Source organism: Pongo abelii, chromosome 19 (assembly GCF_028885655.2).
Source record: "Pongo abelii isolate AG06213 chromosome 19, NHGRI_mPonAbe1-v2.0_pri, whole genome shotgun sequence".
NCBI lineage: Eukaryota > Metazoa > Chordata > Mammalia > Primates > Hominidae > Pongo > Pongo abelii.
In genome coordinates this window covers 26,958,799-26,979,122 of record NC_072004.2, presented here as the reverse complement: position 1 = coordinate 26,979,122, position 20,324 = coordinate 26,958,799, and the positions used below count along the sequence as shown (strand labels likewise).

The following is a 20,324-nucleotide window of genomic DNA, read 5'->3' as shown; positions in this document are numbered from 1 at the left end:
AAATGAGAAGATGTGAACTCCTCAAGGCCAGGGGCAGCCCTTTCACTTGCTGCTACCCTCTGAGGGATGGAGGGGAACCCTGAAGCATTGGAGAAGTGCATGAGTGACCTAGCTCAGATGATGATATCATAGTAACCCTGTTTATTCTCACCTACCATGTGCCAGGCATTGTGCGAAGTACTTTGCACACATTACCTGCTGTAAAGCTCAGAGACAACTGTAGGAGTGAATCTGTTATACCTCCCACTTTACAGGGGAGGAAACTGATGCCCAGAGAGGTGAACCAGTCTTCCCCAGGCCTTGCAGCTAGTCTCTGGCATGCAAATCCAGGCGGTCTAACTCAGAGATCCCCTCATCCTCTTGGTTTTTTCCCCTGCAGCCCTCTGGCCTGTCCCCAGAGCCCTGTACCCTGGGCCACCCCGAAGATGACCTGGACATGGGCTTCAGCAAAGGCAGCAACCCCGGCACATCTCCATTTGACAGGGAGGAACCTCAGGCGCACCACAGGAGCCCTGGGCTGCAGGTGGTGTAGGTGCTGGCTGAACCACAATGCACCAATGTTGGAGGATGCACCCTAGGATGGGCAGCAGCAGGAGGTCACCCTGCCCAACAACTGGTAGTGGTACCTGAGAACAAAGGAGGAGAAGGAGGCTTTGAACACAGGTGTGGAGAAGCCCAAGGAGGAAGAAGAAGACTTGGACTATGGGCTGCTGGATGGCCTCAAGGACCCCCTCCCAGAAAAGGAACTTTGAGACTTATACCCATTGCTGAGATGAAAGTGCTCCCTATTTTCTATCCTGGAACTGCTGCAAACCTCGGTGTGACATCACAGGGCCTCGTTTCCCTATTTGTAAAATGGGATTATATGGGGGTTCCAATGAGACACTGGACCGAGAGCATTTTGAGAATTGTAAAAAATGTACAGTGAGGGAATAATTATTATAATGGAGCATTGCTCTTCCAATAGTTAGTATTCTTTAGCAAATATTTGAAGGTAAAATATGATTTGTTGAGGAGGTTTGCAGCAGCTGAGACCCTCAAGAACCTTTTCTGTCTCCGTTCAAAGCTGGCCTCTGACAGGGACCTTCTTGGTGCCACCCCTGGGCCTCTCATCCTTTGTGCAGGCTTCTCAGGGTTCTTATTTCTGTTGTGTCTTGTGGTTGCCTAGTGGATGGTGTGCTCCATCTTCACTCAGAGCTAACTGCATCTCCTCCAGGCCCATGTCCCTCATGCAGCACCCGCTGCTCCCTCACCAGGATTCAAACCCTTCTGTGACTGACCTTTGCTGACCTCCCTCATTCTTTCTGCTCCTCCAGTTCCATGCCTGTGCCCCTCAGTCCCGTGGCTCACACTCTCACCCAAGCTGTTCTCCATCGGGATTTCCTTGGCTCCCTTTCCTGCTCGGCAAATTTGTGTTCATCCTTCCAAGCCCTGCACAGATGTCCTCCTTTCAAAGCTCTCCCTGAGGTCACAGAGTCCAGGAACAAGGTAGTCCTTGCTCCACTGCTGCCTCTGGGTTTTGTGCCTTTATCACTTTGGTGTGACTGCCTGCCTCTTGCTGAAGGGAGGCATTTTGGCTTTACTCACCTCAGTATCTCCTGGGTCCAGCTGGGTGTCTGGCCTGGCCCAGAATCGGTGCTCATCGAGGGTGTATAGAACTCACAAGGACCAAGTAATGTCTTGCAAATAATACCACCCTCCCACACTTCTCCGATGTTTACTTTCTAAGCTCCTTTATTCTTTGACATTCAAATTTCTAAACGGCCTGTATGTATTTACAAAGCCTGGGAAAACGCCTTCAGAGGACAAACACACCCCACCGGCAGAATGTATTTGCATTGACTAGGATTATGGAAGAAATTCAGCTTTCTGGAAAATGAATCATTGGGCATTGGCTGAGTATCTGCTCTGTGCCGGATATTAAGCTGTGATCTCTAGAAAGAGACATGAACTACTGACACAGTCCTTGACCCTGAAGAGCTCAGAATCCAGTGAGCTTGATTTCTTGTAAGTTAGAGACAGAGTTCAGAGCAGAAGCTCAGGCAGAAGGAGAGAAGTAAAATGGACATACCAGAGGCAGTGACAGCCACACAGCTGTCTGGGGACACTGAGTGCAGCAACAAATAGCTTAGGCTGCCTTGGCAGCCCACGAAGGTATCACGGTTTGCTATTGCAGCATCTCACTGATGCTTTTGTTATGCTGATCTCTGCAAAGCCCCTCTGTGCCCCTGCCCAGGATGGTGGCAGCCATGCTGTGGAGAAAAGGGCAGTGACCAGGACCACAGGCTCAGTGCTTGTACCCTGGACCACCTGCGAATGGGAGCCCTTCACATGTTCTCTGCCTCTGTGTTCAGGTTGGGGGACCTGGCCAAGGAAGGGAGATGACCCCCATGCTGAGTCAAAAGGACACACTCCCGGGAACAGACTATCTCTTCTTTCTGGGTAATTTCTGCCTCTGCAGTGAATGGTGAAACCAGACACATCCTCTCTGTTGGTATGACACAAAGACAGGCGTTCCTGCTCAAGGGCTGCATCTTCAGATGAGGGGAGGTGTAGCACACTCCTGTGCTCTGCTGACTAAGGCAGGGACACATGTCACCCCATCAGAATGACTGCCAGACCAATGGCTAAAATAAAATCATTTCCAATATTCAAAGGAGTCACCTTCATTCATCTACAAATATTTTTCCTTTACTTTTCTTTCTTTCTTTTTTTTTTTTTTTTTTGAGATGGGGTCTTGCTCTGTTGCCTAGGCTGGAGTGCAGTGGCATGATCTTGGCTCACCGCAACCTCTGCCTCCTGGGTTCAAGGGATTCTCCTGCAGCAGCCTCCCGAGTAGCTGGGACTACAGGCGCCCACCACCACATCTGTCTATTTTTTGTATTTTTCATAGAGACAATGTTTCACTATATTAGCAAGGCTGGTCTTGAGCTCCTGGCTTTGTGATCTGAATGCCTTGGCCTCCTAAAGTGCTGGGATTACAGGTGTGAACCACAATGACTGGCCCAAATTTTTTTCTATAAAACGACCTATTGCACTCAGGGTAGGGTAAATGATGCATCATGTCTGCTGGCAACATGGGCCCTATCTGGAAAGCGAGTGCCCACCACAATGGCACAGTGCTGTGCAGTGCCTGTGTGGTGCTGAATCTCAGGAGCAGCCCCCATCCTGTGAACCACAACCACAGGGAACTTAGAAAAGAGCAGAGACCTCTGGTGGCCAGGCCTGCCAGTAAGCAGATGCTAACCCTGTCCTGGGGGTCTGCAGGGAGGTCAGGCAAGTGGAGAGGTGGCGAGACATATTTGTGGTCTCCCCCACTCCCGCCCATGCTATGCAATGGGGGCGACCACACACCCGCTCTGCCTGGGAGGGTCCTGGTGTGCCCACTGCCTCGCTGAGTTATGAGGGATGCTGCGTTTCACATCTCACCGGTATCGCATTTGAAGGACAAATTATGTCTTCCCTTCTCCACCCTGCGGAACTCCGTTTCCTCATGTGCAAGTGGGGGATGATATGCTTACATGGTTATGCAGTAGGCGTATCGATGGGATCCATCTGTCAATACCCTGCATCCAGCGACCACCTGGAGCACACTTGCAGTTCGCAAGCTGGGCTTCCTGCTGCAGGGAGGGGAGGAAGCACTGCCTGGAGCCAGGGAGCTTCTCTGAAGGAGGTTTTGGAAAAGACTTGTTCCAGAATTTGGGCTTGTATTGGAAGCTTGCGGGAGGGTTGAAAGAAGCCTTTGCTCCAGATTGGATGCTGTCAGAGGCAGGGTGGATTCTATCACCTGGCATCTTCCCCAATCTTACCTAGAAGGAAGGAAGACAAGACCAAAGCTAACCCTGCAATTGACAAGGAGGTAGTGGTCATGACATAGCCACAGGAGAGGGGGTGTGAGGTCACTTTTGTCCATGTTTTGCATGAGCTGAGCCATGATAGCTGCTTTGTCTTGACCCATCATGGTCACAGAGCGACCTTGTCTGATGCTGACAACCTGGGCAGTTCAACAGGAGAACACCAAAGCCTTGCCAGCCGTGGTTGCCGTCCTCCTGAGGCTTCGCTTCTCCTCCTCTGGGGCCGACTGCTGACCATGGATGGTGTGGAGTGGGAGGGGAATATGCTGTGGGTTTTTTTTTGCAGAGCAAGGGCAGAGGACTCTGATGCCTTCAGCTCTGGCCATCCTGAGTGCTGTGATCTGCTTCCCCTGCTTCCTACACCACCCACAATCCCACCATGCTGTTGCAGTCAGTGCCAACTCATAGTCCCTTCTAAGGGCCCCAGTGTCTCTGGGTCACCCCCTCTCCCCTGGGAGGGAAGCAAGGTTCTCATGAAGGTCCCAGGTGGAGGTGCTGAAAGAGTGTGGAGGTGCCTTCTTGAGTGTCAAAATCTGGGATTCCAGCTTTCAGCCTCAGGCTCCAGGTGTGTGTGCCGAAGTGGAATTTTCTGCTCTCATTCGCTCTCCTGTCTGCTCAGAGGAACTTGGGGAGTTTCCTCTCTAGGGGAGGGAAAGGCCCTGGAGAGGTGGCCTTGCCCTGAACTGGGAAGGGGTGGGCACGGGAAAGCAGGGGACTGGGCTCTGCCTACTGCTTGCTGACAGCTTGGGCACAGCACTGCCCTCCCTGGGCTCCTGTCTCTCTTCTCTGTATGATTAGGTGGAGGTGGATGGGATTCTGCTTCTACTCCTGGTCCTTGGGCACCATGTCAGGTACTCACACACTTATGACCCCATCTGGTCCTTGGAACAGCACTAGGGGATGGATCTGTCAACCTCACGTTGCAAATATTTGTTCTAAATCCCACACTCTGAAGTCAGAAAGACCTGGGTTTGCCCTCAGCCACGGACGCTTGCTTGCTATGTGACCTTGGACAAGTCACTGCCCTTCTCTGAGCCTCAACACCCACATTTACACAGGGGAAGAATAATACCTCCCTCTTGGGCTGCTGTGAAGCAGAGCTAATGGGTACATTGCCTCAGGCATATTGCAGGTGCTCAGAGTGTTGGTCTTTCCTTCCCTTTCTAGGTCTCCATTTCCTCGTCTACACAGTGGGGAGCAAGTCTGTCCTGATTATAAATAAGACAATAGGTGAATGCACTCAGGAAGCCTGGGGACAGGGATGCATAGAGAAGCTTCTTGCAAAGGTGAAGATTCATGCCCTGAGCCCCGCACTGAGTGGCAGGTGAGAGGACAGCAAGCCCAGCGACTGAGGCCTACAAAATGCCCCCTGCAGAGAGGGAGGAGGAGCAGTGTTCTAAGGTGGGTGGTTGGCAGCATCCCCAGTGCTTGCAGGAGGAGCAGGACTGCTTGTGCTTGCTCAGGTGGGTGGTAGGTTAGGTTCTTAGGCATCTGCTGGGTATCAGATGCTGCACAAGCATCATCTCCGTGAATTTAATCTTTCCATCATCCCTGAGAGGTGGGCATTACAGGGGCATAGTGGGATTGAAACACAAGTCCTCTGAGCCTGTGCCTTTTCTACAAGGCAACTTGGTTCACATGTAATAATAGGACCCAAAAATACACCTGCTATGCTGTGCTCACCAAATTTCATAACATCCTTGTGACCTGCGAGGTTAGTGTACTGTCTTCATTTTATGGATGAGAAAACTGAGGCTCAGAGAGGCTGAATAGTTTGCTCATCCTTCCAAAGAACTAAAGGGAAGAGGGGTGCTATAGCTGTGGGGCCTTCTATTCCTGGCAGGAAGTGTGCAGTACCCCAGGCCATTCTGACCCTACTGCAGGCAGGAGAAAAGGCACATGAACAAATCCAGCAGCAAGCTTCCACTGAGGGCCTCCCTGGCCTTTGCTTGCGCTAGTGCTGAGGGAGAAACAGCCTTGTTCCTTCACATAGCATGGTTTCCTGCCACCCCCAGGATAAAGGTCAGAGTCCTCAGGTCTGTGTTTGAGACTCTTCATGGTCTGGTCCCACCTGCATTTCCAGCCAAATTCTCCACTACGGCCCCCAGTGCAGCAGCCCTGGCCATCTGTCCCATCCCACCATCCTGCCTTGGCTCAAGCTGTTCCCTCTGTCCCATGCTATTCACACATAGAACAAGGAGAAGCTTGATAGAGGCTAGCCTGAATTTTCCATTTGAGAGCATTTTCAGCTTCTGGAAACAGACATTTCACCCAAAATTCCAGATTCCCTGCTACTCTGAAAATACATACATACATACATACATACATACATACATACATACATACATAAATCTGCTCTTACTCTGCACTATTCTGTTTTTTGAGACAGAGTTTCACTCTTGTTGCCAGGCTGGAGTGCAGTGGTGTGATCTCCATTCACCACAACCTCTGCCACCCGGGTTCAAGCGAGTCTCCTGCCTCAGCCTCCTGTGTAGCTGGGATTTACAGGCATGAACCACCATAGCCGGCTAATTTTCATGAACTTTTTTTTAGTAGAGATGGAGTTTCACGATGTTGGTCAGGCTGGTCTCCAACTCCTAACCTCAGGTAATCCACCAGCTTCGGCCTCCCAAAGTGCTGGGGTTACAGGTGTCAGTCACCTCACTTGTCCAGTCTGCACTATTCCTTAGTGCAGACTAACAATGTCTTGAGCCAAACAATGTCTTTCTCATTTGGACGTGACCTTCAGGGTCTAATTTTTGTATTTTTAGTATAGATCAGGTTTTTTTTGACAGAGTTTCACTCTTGTCACCGAGGACCCATGGTGCAATGGCATGATCTCAGCTCAATGCAACCTCCGCCTCCTGGGTTCAAGGGATTCTTCTGCCTCAGCCTCCCGAGTAGCTGGGATTACCGGCACCTGCCACCACACCCGGCTAATTTTTTGTATTTTTATTAGAAACAGGGTTTTGCCATGTTGGGCAGACTGGTCTCGAACTCCTGACCTTAGGTGATCCACCCTCCTCAGCCTCCCAAAGTGTGGAATTACAGGCATAAGCCATATCCTGGCCTCACCTGGCTAATTCTTTTTATATTTGAAGAGACAGTGTTTCACCGTGTTGGCCAGGATGGTCTTGATCTCCTGACTTTGTGATCCGCTGGCCTCAGCCTCCCAAAGAACTGGGATTAGAGGTGTGAGCCACTGCACCCAGCCTCAATGTAGCTTATTATCAAAGTATTTACATAGAAAAATTAATCAAACAGCACAAGCATTTCAATACTTAGGTTAAGATGAAATCTGTGCCCGGAAGAGTGCCAGACACACATGAAATGTTTTGTGCATGAAGCAACCACAACTTAAAAAGATTTTGTTATTCATTTTTGTATGTTATTTTGGGAATGTGATTAATCACCTATGTAAAGGACGTTGGGAAGAATTTCCAGATACTCTGATATGCATGACATCTTAATCATACAATATAAAGCAAGGCTATCTTAGAAAATTAGGTATCACTGCCAAGGACCTTTACAATTGAAGATAAATTAAAATTTCTATTAAATTTGTAACAGTCAGATGGGTTGGCAGGCAAGATGTGTCATTTTTTTCTCAGCATTTTTTCTTTTCCTTGATTCAATAAAACAAACTGAAACGCCAGCTATCTGCAGAACCCTCACTAGACTATGTTTAATGATATGTGAAACACAGCCTGCACACTCACAGATCCTTGCCACGTCCCGTTCCCATCCTCTCAAAACCTGTGTTACCCTGTGGCTAGATTTCTCAAGAAAATGAAAGAGAGAGACGAACGAGAACCATCTTCTTTCAGGTCGCTCCGCACTGCTCCTGCAGGTAGACAATGACCTCTCCGGTGAGGCTTTTATCCTTGACTGTGGGGTGGAGGCCTTAATCCTAGAAAAGAGGCCTCTCAGGGTGGGGAGGTGATTTAAATTCTTACTAGAGAGATGCAGCTCCCCACTTCATCTGGACCTTCACAAACCTAAACTGGAGCCACCTGAAAAATGACTTACAACCGGCCACACAAGCCAGGCAGAGAGGCGAGGACAGGCTGACCACAAGAAAGGCGGACGTAGAAGATACCGACCTCTGGCGCACAGGGCACATGTGTCCCAACACACACACACACACACACACAGACGGACACAGAGCAAATGAGTGAGAAAGGTGAGAGAGAGAAACAAGAGAGACACATACGCACACACACAAACGCACAAAGACGTACAGCAGCGGCATGGTAACACCTACCCCCAGGCAGCCCCTGAATTTTCTGGGTTCTGCTCTCCATGACTACAACCCACTGGTGAGAGAGCAGCCCACGGACACATAAGCAAACCTCTCCTTTTTTGAAGAGACTCACTGGCACACCGTCCGTGCAGGCCTGAGGCTGGGATCCCGCGCTGCTTCCCCGGCCCTCCGCCCGCAGTTTCTTCCTCCTGGACGACCCTCCATGAATCCCGGCCTCCAGAGACCATCCTGTTGATGCCCTGGCCAGGACTGGTCTTAGCCCCGACGCTGACTAATCCCTCTAGTCCTAGGTACTCGGGAGGTGGAGGCAAGAGAATCGCTTGAACCCGGGCGACAGAGTTTGCAGTCAGCTGAGATCCCGCCACTGCACTCGACTGAGTGACAGAGTGAGACTCCGACTATAAAAAAAAAAAAAGAAAGAAAAGAAAAATGATCCCGGAGCGGCGGCTGCGGGGACTGGGGCGGCGGTGGGTGAAGTGAAGTTTGGGATACGGGTCTCGTCGACCCTCCCCGAATCCAGGCCTGAGGCTGGGATCTCGCGCTGCCGCCCTGGCGATACGCCTGAGGTTTCTTCCTTCTGAGGTTTTTTCCTGATGGTCGACCCTCCGAGAATCCCAGGCTCCGGAGACCATCCTGTTAATGCCGTGGCCAGGACTGCTCTCAGACCCGACTCTGACGCACTACCACACCGGAGCTCCTACTTCGCAAAGTCTCAGGGACCCATCCCCGGGCAAAGGTGGCAATCACTACGACCAAAGCGGAGGCTCAGGCCTTGCGCTTGCGCACTGGCGAGGCCGAATCTCCTCTTGCTCCGGAGAGTCAGGCTGCTGATCCTTTAAAAAATGGCAGCGACGCGCGGCTGAGGGTACCGGGGCAGCGGTGGCGGCGGCAGCGCAGTCCGAGGCCGCGGGTGGGAAGAGGACTACGAGAGGGTCCTGCGGGAGACCCAAGGGTTGGACCCATAGAGGTCCTGTCATCAGGACCTTCTTGATCGGTCTTCTTCTTCGGTTCCCTGTGGAGGAGGAGTTTCAGGGTGCGGCTGGGCTCTCTGGACTCCTCTTCAGATCTGACTATGGATCGCACGGGGTGATCAGGAATGGGGTTACAATGCAGTGAGGCGGGAAGGGTCTCGCTGGGGCACAGAAAGATCCTAAGGGCTGCAAGGCGTACTGTCAGCTGAAAATGCACTAACCTATGAGCCCACTGCCTCCCTCCTTCCTAGGTGGAGCAGTGGCCTGACTTCATCTCCAAGGTCCGGGACTCTGGCATCCCGACACCGCTTTCCGCGGCATGTGCAAGGACAGACAGAAGCGAGTCCAAGATGGAGCTAATGTGACAACACGTGGCACTAATGTTCCCCAAGAACAGATGGAGTCAGTGTGTGTCTTTGATTGCCGTATGGGGCGACGCTGAGATGGATAGTGATGTCCAGGTGTGCGCAGGTGGGTCACTGGGACCTCCCACACAAAGCCAAGGAAAAGCCAAGCACACCAGAAAAGCTGTGAGACAGGGCCTGTGCCTGAGTCCAAGCCACATTCAGGAATGACTGCCAGAGGGGCCAAGAGGTTTCGACAAACTACACCACACCGACATCCTGCCACCGGTAGGTACCCCTGACGCCACCTCCCCTGCACCCAGCAAAACCCAGTCCCTTTGGCTCCTTGACATCCGTGGCAGCCAAAAGATTCGGTGCCTGAAGGCACTTTCCCCAGGAGCAGAGGAACCGGATGGCCCTCAGGAATGAGAGAGGAAGGGCAAGTGGGATGTAACACTAACTTTCCTTGAAGGCAAAGGTCAGCCACGGTGGGGTTGCTTCCCGCTCTTCCTGGACTGACCATGAAGCAATTACTTGGGACATGCAGACCAAGGGAGCTTCCCTGTCCAAGACAGGTACGGAAGCCCAGAACTCCAGGATCATCACACCCTATCATCCAGAAATCGGTTTGAAGAAGGAAGCAATCATAAAAGGGACCCCAACGAAATTTCTCCCTAATGGACTGGGAAGTGTTCTTTGTTGAAGACATGGAGCCAGAATAAGAAGCCTCTCGGCGTCACAGGAACTGGGCAGACAGAGCAAGTGGGAGGACACAGCAGAGGCCAATGTCACAACACAATGCCACTATCACTAGCATCCAGGAAAAAGTGCCAAATGGGTGACTTGGCGAGGAAGGCCAGTGTTTGAGTGACAGACATGCTTGCCCCATCTTGTTGCCAGCTTCCTTCTCAATCCCAGTGTATAGCTTTGGGTAGATTTCTCAATGAGGGCAAAGGGCGAGAGGAGTGAGAACCGTCTTCTTGAAGGTCTGTGGGCACACTCCTGCGGGTGGACAATGAGCACCTGTGAGGCCTTTGTCCTTGGCGGGGATGCCGTCATCTTGGTCCTAGCAAGGAGCCAGCACACAATGGGAAGGGTATTAAAACTCCTGCAAGACAGGCCGGAGGCACGAAGCCCCTTCACTGAAGCACAGCCATGGAGAACTCCTGCTATGCCAAAATTCAGGGACTGGATATTAAGACAACAGTGGAAATTACTGTGAAGAGACAGTCAGCTAGAGCCTTGCGGAGGCACATTGGCTGGGCCGACTAAAGCTCTGGTCCTGGAAGTCTGGCTGCTGATCCTTTAAACAATGGCAACTCTGCGGTAGCAGAGGGGCTCCTGTTGAAGCCTCCGCAGCGACTGGATCCAGGGTCCAGTTTGGGACAGCCTGGGAGAGGGTGCCGCGGGTGTCCTGTCCCAGGGCCAAACCCCCAGGAGTCCTGTCCTCTGGACCTCCTTATGGCGACTTCCACTGAGGGAGGGGGAGCTTCAGGACGCCTGCTGGGTTCTCGGGATTCCCATTCAGATCCGATTTTGGCCCCCTGCGAGTGAGATAAGATGGGCTCACCATATCTGGTGAGGCAGACAGGGCATGGTTGCAGCACAGAATGATCCCATGGGTCTTAAGGAATGACGTCAGCTCAAAATTCACTGATCCAACAGCTCTCTGCCTCCCTCCTCCTTTGAAAGAGCACTGGCCTACCTGGCTTCTAAAAGCCCTGGGGCTCCGGAAGTCGACAGAAATTTACAGGACACGTGCAAACAGGAAAAGGGACAAATCCCAGGTGGAGACCATGGGATGACGCGTGGCACTGGACCATCCCACAGCAGATGGCATGAATGTGTATAACCAGAGGAATGTTGGGCAACACCAAAACAAACGGTGGTGTCTAGACATGTGCCCAGTGGAAGAGGGGAAAAAGTGACATATCCATCACAGCAATGGAAAATTAAAGAATACCCTGGAACGAGGAAGGGGCCTGTGACTTACTGGAGCCACATTTTTAAATTAATACCAGAGGAGCAAAGAGGTTTCTGCGAAATTCACCCCACCGCCAAAGCTCCATCACCCAGGTAGCCCTCACAAAACGTCCCCTGCAACAAGCTCCAGCACCATCTCCAGACCCAAACCCAGCCCCAGGCCTAGCCCCACAACCAGCCAAGTCCCCATGGATCCCTGACATTCGTTACGGCCAAAAGATCTAGGGAGTCAGTCCACCCAGTAGCAGAGGAGAGCATGTCCCTCAAGAATGACACAGGAAGTGCAGAGGAAATGCGACACGATCAGTGCAAGAAGACAAGGTCATTCACGGACGCCTAGCGCTCATTCTTGGCAATCCAGCCACCCATGAGGGAAACATGGAAAAAAGCAAGCTTCCCTGTCTGACAGACTTATGGAAGCGAAGAGCTCCATGGTCATGAGACGTGCCGAATCAAGCAGAAAGACGTTTGGAGAGAGAAACAATCATGACACAGATCTCCAGGAAGTGTCTCCCTGAAAGAATGGGAAGTCAAGGACTGGGAAGTACCTGACAGACAGGGAAGACATTTGGCCACAGAGATAGGCATCTAGGCCAGGGGAGGCAGAGGAAGAGGGAGGACAGCTCAGAAGGAGCAAGAGGAAGGAAACAACAGAGGGAAGACAGAGCAAGAGGGAGGACAGAGCAGAAGCCAGAGCCGAGGCAGGATAAAGCACCATGCAACCGCCGTGGGAATAAGGGGAGGGGTTCCAAAACGGTGGCTCGTCCAGAGAGGCCAGCGTTCCAGTGACAGGGATTGTTGCCATCTCCCATTCCCAGCTTCTTCTTCTAAACGGTATGGTGGTGCGACTTCATTTCTCAGAGAAGAGCCGTGAAAAGGTACAACCATCTTCTCTGATGTGGTTCTGCTCCCCTACTGCAGGACAAAGAGCTCCTGTGGGGCTCTTTTCCTTGGTTGCTGTGTGGTCATCTTGATCTTAGAAAAGAGGCAGCTCATGATGGGGGTGAGATTTCAATTGCTCCGGGACCGATGCATCTCCTCACGTGGGCCAGGCCTTCACACACCCAAAGCGGATACGCGGCGGCGAAAACGATTGACAGCCGGCCTCATGACCCAGGCAGAGACGCAGAAAGAGGCTCAGCAAAGACAGACCGGCATGCCAGAAATCGCCTTGTGATGCACAGGGCGCATTCAGCCAAAGACACACACGCAGAGGGGCACGCACACACTAACCGACAGAGAGAGGGAAAGAAAGACACAGAGACTGAGAGACAGAGAGAGAAGAGAGAATGGGAGAAACACACACATGCGCGCACACATACACGCACACACACACACACAGAAACAGAGTCATACAGCAGAGGCATGGAAACACACCCCCCCCAGGCAACCCCTGAGGCTGCGGGGTTCTGCTCTCGACGAGAACGACCCTGGGGTGAGAGAACAGCCCAGGGGCACGCAGGCCGACCTGTCCTCGAGATGACGGCGGCACGACTTTTGGGGAGACTCACACCAACAGCGTCCGGGCAGGCCTGAGGCTGGGATGCCGTGCTGCTTCAGCCGTACTCCGCCTGGGGTTTCCTCATCCTGGTCGGCCCTTTGCGACTCCTGGCATCCGGAGACGTTCCCGTCGACCCCGTGGAGAGGTCAGACCGGAGCCTCAGAGCCCCGCCACCCAAGCACTGCCACGGAGGGCTCCTGCTCTGCCAAGCCTCAGGGACGGGTTTCTAAGACAACCGTGGGAAGCACTGTGACGGCAGAAGCCGCTCGCGCCTCGCGCATGCGCATTGGCTGGACCGACTCGCGCTCCGCTCGTGGCAGTCTGGCTGAGTCCCCTTTAAATAATGCCCCCGCTGCGCGGCTGCAGCGAGGCTCCTGCTGCAGCCGCGGCGGCGTGTGGATACGGGGTCCAGCTTGGGACGCCGTGGGAGATGGGGCCGCCGCTGCCCTGTCTCAGGGCCAAACCCCCAGGAGTCCCGCCCTCAGGATCTCCTTGAGCCGACTTCCACGGAGGGAAGGGGAGCTTCAGGACGCCTGCTGTGTTCTGGGGACTCCCGTTCAGATCCGATTTTGGCCCCCTCCCAGTGAGATAGGATGGGCTCACCACATCTGGTGAGGCAGGCAGGGCCTCGCTGCAGCGCAGAATGATCCCATAGGTCTCAAGGCGTAGCGTCAGCTGAAACTTCACTGATCCATCAGCCCTCTGCCTCCCTCCTCCTTCGAAAGAGCAGTGGCCTGCTCCGCTTCTAAAAGCCCTGGGGCTCCGGAAAGCCGACCGCGCTTTACAGGACACGTGCAGGCAGGAACAGGGGCGAATCCGAGGTGGAGACCATGTGACCACGCGTGGCACTGGCGTATCCCACAGCAGATGGTGTGAACGTGTGTCACCGGAGGCATACCGGGAGACGGCGAAACAAACGGTGGTGTCCAGGCATGTGCCAGTGGAAGGGGGGAAGAAGTGACCTTTCGGTCAATGCCAAGGGAAATCAAAGAACACCTGGGACTCGGTGGGTGGGGGGCCTGTGCCTGACCCAAGCCAGGTTTTCCAATGCCTATCAGAGGAGCAAAGAATCTTCTGCAGAATTCGCCCCGCCCCCAACCCTCCTCCTCCCTGGTAGCCCTGACGCAACTTCCCCTGCACCCAGCCCCAGCCCCAGCCCCAGCCCCAGCCCCAGACACAGCCCCAGCCCCAGCCCCAGCCCCAGCCCAGTCCCTCTGGTTCCCTGACATTCGTTTGGGCCACAAGATCAAGGGAGTCAGTCCACCCAGGAGCAGAGGAGAGGATGTCCCTCAAGAATGAGACAGGAAGTGCAGAGGAAATGCGACACCACCTGTCCTAGAAGACAAGGCCAGTCACGGTCGCCTAGCGCTCATTCTAGGCAATCCACCCACCCATGAGGGGAAACATGGAGAACAAGGAAGCTTCCCTGTCTGAGACACGTATGGAAGCCAAGAAATCCAGGGTCATGAGACCTGCCCAATGAAGCAGAAAGACGTTTGGAGAGAGATACCATCATGACACGGATCTGCAGGAAGTGTGTCCCTGACGGACTGGGAAGTCATCTTTGTTGAAGACATTGGGCCAGAGCGAGAGGCATCCAGGCCCCTGAGAAACAGGTGAGGCAGAGCAAGAGGGAGGATAGAGCAGAGGCCAGAGCCCCGGCAGGTTACAGCGCCGTGCCAGCACCACGGGCATAAGGGGAGGGCTTCCAAAAGGGTGGCTTGTCCAGAGAGGCCAGCGTTCCAGTGACAGTGACAGGGATGGTTGCCATCTCCCATTCCCGGCTGCTTCTTCTACACGGTATGGTGGTGTGGCTTCATTTCTCAGAGAAGAGCCGTGAAAAGGTACAACCATCTTCTCTGATGTGGTCCTGCTTCCCTACTGCGGGACAAAGAGCTCCTGTGGGGCTCTTTTCCTTGGTTGCTGTGTGGTCATGTTGATCTTAGAAAAGAGGCAGCTCATGATGGGGATGAGATTTCAATTGCTCCGGGACCGATGCATCTCCTCACGTGGGCCAGGCCTTCACACACCCAAAGTGGATCCGCGGCGGCGAAAACGATTGACAGCCGGCCTCATGACCCAGGCAGAGACGCAGAAAGAGGCTCAGCAAAGACAGGCCGACATGCCAGAAATCGCCTTGTGCTGCACAGGGCACATTCAGCCAAAGACACACACGCAGAGGGGCACGCACACACTAACCGACAGAGAGAGGGAAAGAAAGACACAGAGACTGAGAGACAGAGAGAGAAGAGAGGATGGGAGACACGCACACACGCGCGCACGCATACACGCACACACACACACACACAGAAACAGAGTCATACAGCAGAGGCATGGAAACACACCCCCCCCAGGCCACCCCTGAGGCTGCGGGGTTCTGCTCTCGACGAGAACGACCCTGGGGTGAGAGAACAGCCCAGGGGCACGCAGGCCGACCTGTCCTCGAGATGACGGCGGCACGACTTTTGGGGAGACTCACCCCAACAGCGTCCGGGCAGGCCTGAGGCTGGGATGCCGTGCTGCTTCAGCCGTACTCCGCCTGGGGTTTCCTCATCCTGGTCGGCCCTTTGCGGCTCCTGGCATCCGGAGACGTTCCCGTCGACCCCGTGGAGAGGTCAGACCGGAGCCTCAGAGCCCCGCAACCCAAGCACTGCCACGGAGGGCTCCTGCTCTGCCAAGCCTCAGGGACGGGTTTCTAAGACAACCGTGGGAAGCACTGTGACGGCAGAAGCCGCTCGCGCCTCGCGCATGCGCATTGGCTGGACCGACTCGCGCTCCGCTCGTGGCAGTCTGGCTGAGTCCCCTTTAAATAATGCCCCCGCTGCGCGGCTGCAGCGAGGCTCCTGCTGCAGCCGCGGCGGCGTGTGGATACGGGGTCCAGCTTGGGACGCCGTGGGAGATGGGGCCGCCGCTGCCCTGTCTCAGGGCCAAACCCCCAGGAGTCCCGCCCTCAGGATCTCCTTGAGCCGACTTCCACGGAGGGAAGGGGAGCTTCAGGACGCCTGCTGTGTTCTGGGGACTCCCGTTCAGATCCGATTTTGGCCCCCTCCCAGTGAGATAGGATGGGCTCACCACATCTGGTGAGGCAGGCAGGGCCTCGCTGCAGCGCAGAATGATCCCATAGGTCTCAAGGCGTAGCGTCAGCTGAAACTTCACTGATCCATCAGCCCTCTGCCTCCCTCCTCCTTCGAAAGAGCAGTGGCCTGCTCCGCTTCTAAAAGCCCTGGGGCTCCGGAAAGCCGACCGCGCTTTACAGGACACGTGCAGGCAGGAACAGGGGCGAATCCGAGGTGGAGACCATGTGACCACGCGTGGCACTGGCGTATCCCACAGCAGATGGTGTGAACGTGTGTCACCGGAGGCATACCGGGAGACGGCGAAACAAACGGTGGTGTCCAGGCATGTGCCAGTGGAAGGGGGGAAGAAGTGACCTTTCGGTCAATGCCAAGGGAAATCAAAGAACACCTGGGACTCGGTGGGTGGGGGGCCTGTGCCTGACCCAAGCCAGGTTTTCCAATGCCTATCAGAGGAGCAAAGAATCTTCTGCAGAATTCGCCCCGCCCCCAACCCTCCTCCTCCCTGGTAGCCCTGACGCAACTTCCCCTGCACCCAGCCCCAGCCCCAGCCCCAGCCCCAGCCCCAGACACAGCCCCAGCCCCAGCCCCAGCCCCAGCCCAGTCCCTCTGGTTCCCTGACATTCGTTTGGGCCACAAGATCAAGGGAGTCAGTCCACCCAGGAGCAGAGGAGAGGATGTCCCTCAAGAATGAGACAGGAAGTGCAGAGGAAATGCGACACCACCTGTACTAGAAGACAAGGCCAGTCACGGTCGCCTAGCGCTCATTCTAGGCAATCCACCCACCCATGAGGGGAAACATGGAGAACAAGGAAGCTTCCCTGTCTGAGACACGTATGGAAGCCAAGAAATCCAGGGTCATGAGACCTGCCCAATGAAGCAGAAAGACGTTTGGAGAGAGATACCATCATGACACGGATCTGCAGGAAGTGTGTCCCTGACGGACTGGGAAGTCATCTTTGTTGAAGACATTGGGCCAGAGCGAGAGGCATCCAGGCCCCTGAGAAACAGGTGAGGCAGAGCAAGAGGGAGGATAGAGCAGAGGCCAGAGCCCCGGCAGGATACAGCGCCGTGCCACCACCACGGGCATAAGGGGAGGGCTTCCAAAAGGGTGGCTTGTCCAGAGAGGCCAGCGTTCCAGTGACAGTGACAGGGATTGTTGCCATCTCCCATTCCCGGCTGCTTCTTCTACACGGTATGGTGGTGTGGCTTCATTTCTCAGAGAAGAGCCGTGAAAAGGTACAACCATCTTCTGTGATGTGGTCCTGCTTCCCTACTGCGGGACAAAGAGCTCCTGTGGGGCTCTTTTCCTTGGTTGCTGTGTGGTCATGTTGATCTTAGAAAAGAGGCAGCTCATGATGGGGATGAGATTTCAATTGCTCCGGGACCGATGCATCTCCTCACGTGGGCCAGGCCTTCACACACCCAAAGCGGATCCGCGGCGGCGAAAACGATTGACAGCCGGCCTCATGACCCAGGCAGAGACGCAGAAAGAGGCTCAGCAAAGACAGGCCGACATGCCAGAAATCGCCTTGTGCTGCACAGGGCACATTCAGCCAAAGACACACACGCAGAGGGGCACGCACACACTAACCGACAGAGAGAGGGAAAGAAAGACACAGAGACTGAGAGACAGAGAGAGAAGAGAGGATGGGAGACACACACACACGCGCGCACACATACACGCACACACACACACACAGAAACAGAGTCATACAGCAGAGGCATGGAAACACACCCCCCCCAGGCAACCCCTGAGGCTGCGGGGTTCTGCTCTCGACGAGAACGACCCTGGGGTGAGAGAACAGCCCAGGGGCACGCAGGCCGACCTGTCCTCGAGATGACGGCGGCAAGACTTTTGGGGAGACTCACACCAACAGCGTCCGGGCAGGCCTGAGGCTGGGATGCCGTGCTGCTTCAGCCGTACTCCGCCTGGGGTTTCCTCATCCTGGTCGGCCCTTTGCGACTCCTGGCATCCGGAGACGTTCCCGTCGACCCCGTGGAGAGGTCAGACCGGAGCCTCAGAGCCCCGCAACCCAAGCACTGCCACGGAGGGCTCCTGCTCTGCCAAGCCTCAGGGACGGGTTTCTAAGACAACCGTGGGAAGCACTGTGACGGCAGAAGCCGCTCGCGCCTCGCGCATGCGCATTGGCTGGACCGACTCGCGCTCCGCTCGTGGCAGTCTGGCTGAGTCCCCTTTAAATAATGCCCCCGCTGCGCGGCTGCAGCGAGGCTCCTGCTGCAGCCGCGGCGGCGTGTGGATACGGGGTCCAGCTTGGGACGCCGTGGGAGATGGGGCCGCCGCTGCCCTGTCTCAGGGCCAAACCCCCAGGAGTCCCGCCCTCAGGATCTCCTTGAGCCGACTTCCACGGAGGGAAGGGGAGCTTCAGGACGCCTGCTGTGTTCTGGGGACTCCCGTTCAGATCCGATTTTGGCCCCCTCCCAGTGAGATAGGATGGGCTCACCACATCTGGTGAGGCAGGCAGGGCCTCGCTGCAGCGCAGAATGATCCCATAGGTCTCAAGGCGTAGCGTCAGCTGAAACTTCACTGATCCATCAGCCCTCTGCCTCCCTCCTCCTTCGAAAGAGCAGTGGCCTGCTCCGCTTCTAAAAGCCCTGGGGCTCCGGAAAGCCGACCGCGCTTTACAGGACACGTGCAGGCAGGAACAGGGGCGAATCCGAGGTGGAGACCATGTGACCACGCGTGGCACTGGCGTATCCCACAGCAGATGGTGTGAACGTGTGTCACCGGAGGCATACCGGGAGACGGCGAAACAAACGGTGGTGTCCAGGCATGTGCCAGTGGAAGGGGGGAAGAAGTGACCTTTCGGTCAATGCCAAGGGAAATCAAAGAACACCTGGGACTCGGTGGGTGGGGGGCCTGTGCCTGACCCAAGCCAGGTTTTCCAATGCCTATCAGAGGAGCAAAGAATCTTCTGCAGAATTCGCCCCGCCCCCAACCCTCCTCCTCCCTGGTAGCCCTGACGCAACTTCCCCTGCACCCAGCCCCAGCCCCAGCCCCAGCCCCAGCCCCAGACACAGCCCCAGCCCCAGCCCCAGCCCCAGCCCAGTCCCTCTGGTTCCCTGACATTCGTTTGGGCCACAAGATCAAGGGAGTCAGTCCACCCAGGAGCAGAGGAGAGGATGTCCCTCAAGAATGAGACAGGAAGTGCAGAGGAAATGCGACACCACCTGTCCTAGAAGACAAGGCCAGTCACGGTCGCCTAGCGCTCATTCTAGGCAATCCACCCACCCATGAGGGGAAACATGGAGAACAAGGAAGCTTCCCTGTCTGAGACACGTATGGAAGCCAAGAAATCCAGGGTCATGAGACCTGCCCAATGAAGCAGAAAGACGTTTGGAGAGAGATACCATCATGACACGGATCTGCAGGAAGTGTGTCCCTGACGGACTGGGAAGTCATCTTTGTTGAAGACATTGGGCCAGAGCGAGAGGCATCCAGGCCCCTGAGAAACAGGTGAGGCAGAGCAAGAGGGAGGATAGAGCAGAGGCCAGAGCCCCGGCAGGATACAGCGCCGTGCCACCACCACGGGCATAAGGGGAGGGCTTCCAAAAGGGTGGCTTGTCCAGAGAGGCCAGCGTTCCAGTGACAGTGACAGGGATTGTTGCCATCTCCCATTCCCGGCTGCTTCTTCTACACGGTATGGTGGTGTGGCTTCATTTCTCAGAGAAGAGCCGTGAAAAGGTACAACCATCTTCTCTGATGTGGTTCTGCTTCCCTATTGCGGGACAAAGGGCTCCTGTGGGGCTCTTTTCCTTGGTTGCTGTGTGGTCATGTTGATCCTAGAAAAGAGGCAGCTCATGATGGGGATGAGATTTCAATTGCTCCGGGACCGATGCATCTCCTCACGTGGGCCAGGCCTTCACACACCCAAAGCGGATCCGCGGCGGCGAAAACGATTGACAGCCGGCCTCATGACCCAGGCAGAGACGCAGAAAGAGGCTCAGCAAAGACAGGCCGACATGCCAGAAATCGCCTTGTGCTGCACAGGGCACATTCAGCCAAAGACACACACGCAGAGGGGCACGCACACACTAACCGACAGAGAGAGGGGAAGAAAGACACAGAGACTGAGAGACAGAGAGACAAGAGAGAATGGGAGACACACACACACGCGCGCACACATACACGCACACACACACACACAGAAACAGAGTCATAGAGCAGAGGCATGGAAACACACCCCCCCCCAGGCAACCCCTGAGGCTGCGGGGTTCTGCTCTCGACGAGAACGACCCTGGGGTGAGAGAACAGCCCAGGGGCACGCAGGCCGACCTGTCCTCGAGATGACGGCGGCACGACTTTTGGGGA

The 20,324-nt window shown here is 54.9% G+C and overlaps 1 protein-coding gene across 1 annotated transcript in view; it reads right to left on the bottom strand.

The window, feature by feature from the left end:
* The window catches only part of LOC129051309 (uncharacterized), a 231,677-nt gene that overhangs the window by 9,814 nt on the left and 201,539 nt on the right, over nucleotides 1-20,324 (bottom strand). Inside the window, exon 3 of the mRNA XM_063718485.1 lies at nucleotides 3,522-3,809. Coding sequence (XP_063574555.1) covers nucleotides 3,522-3,809 — 288 coding nt within the window. The remainder of the gene's footprint in view (nucleotides 1-3,521; nucleotides 3,810-20,324) is intronic.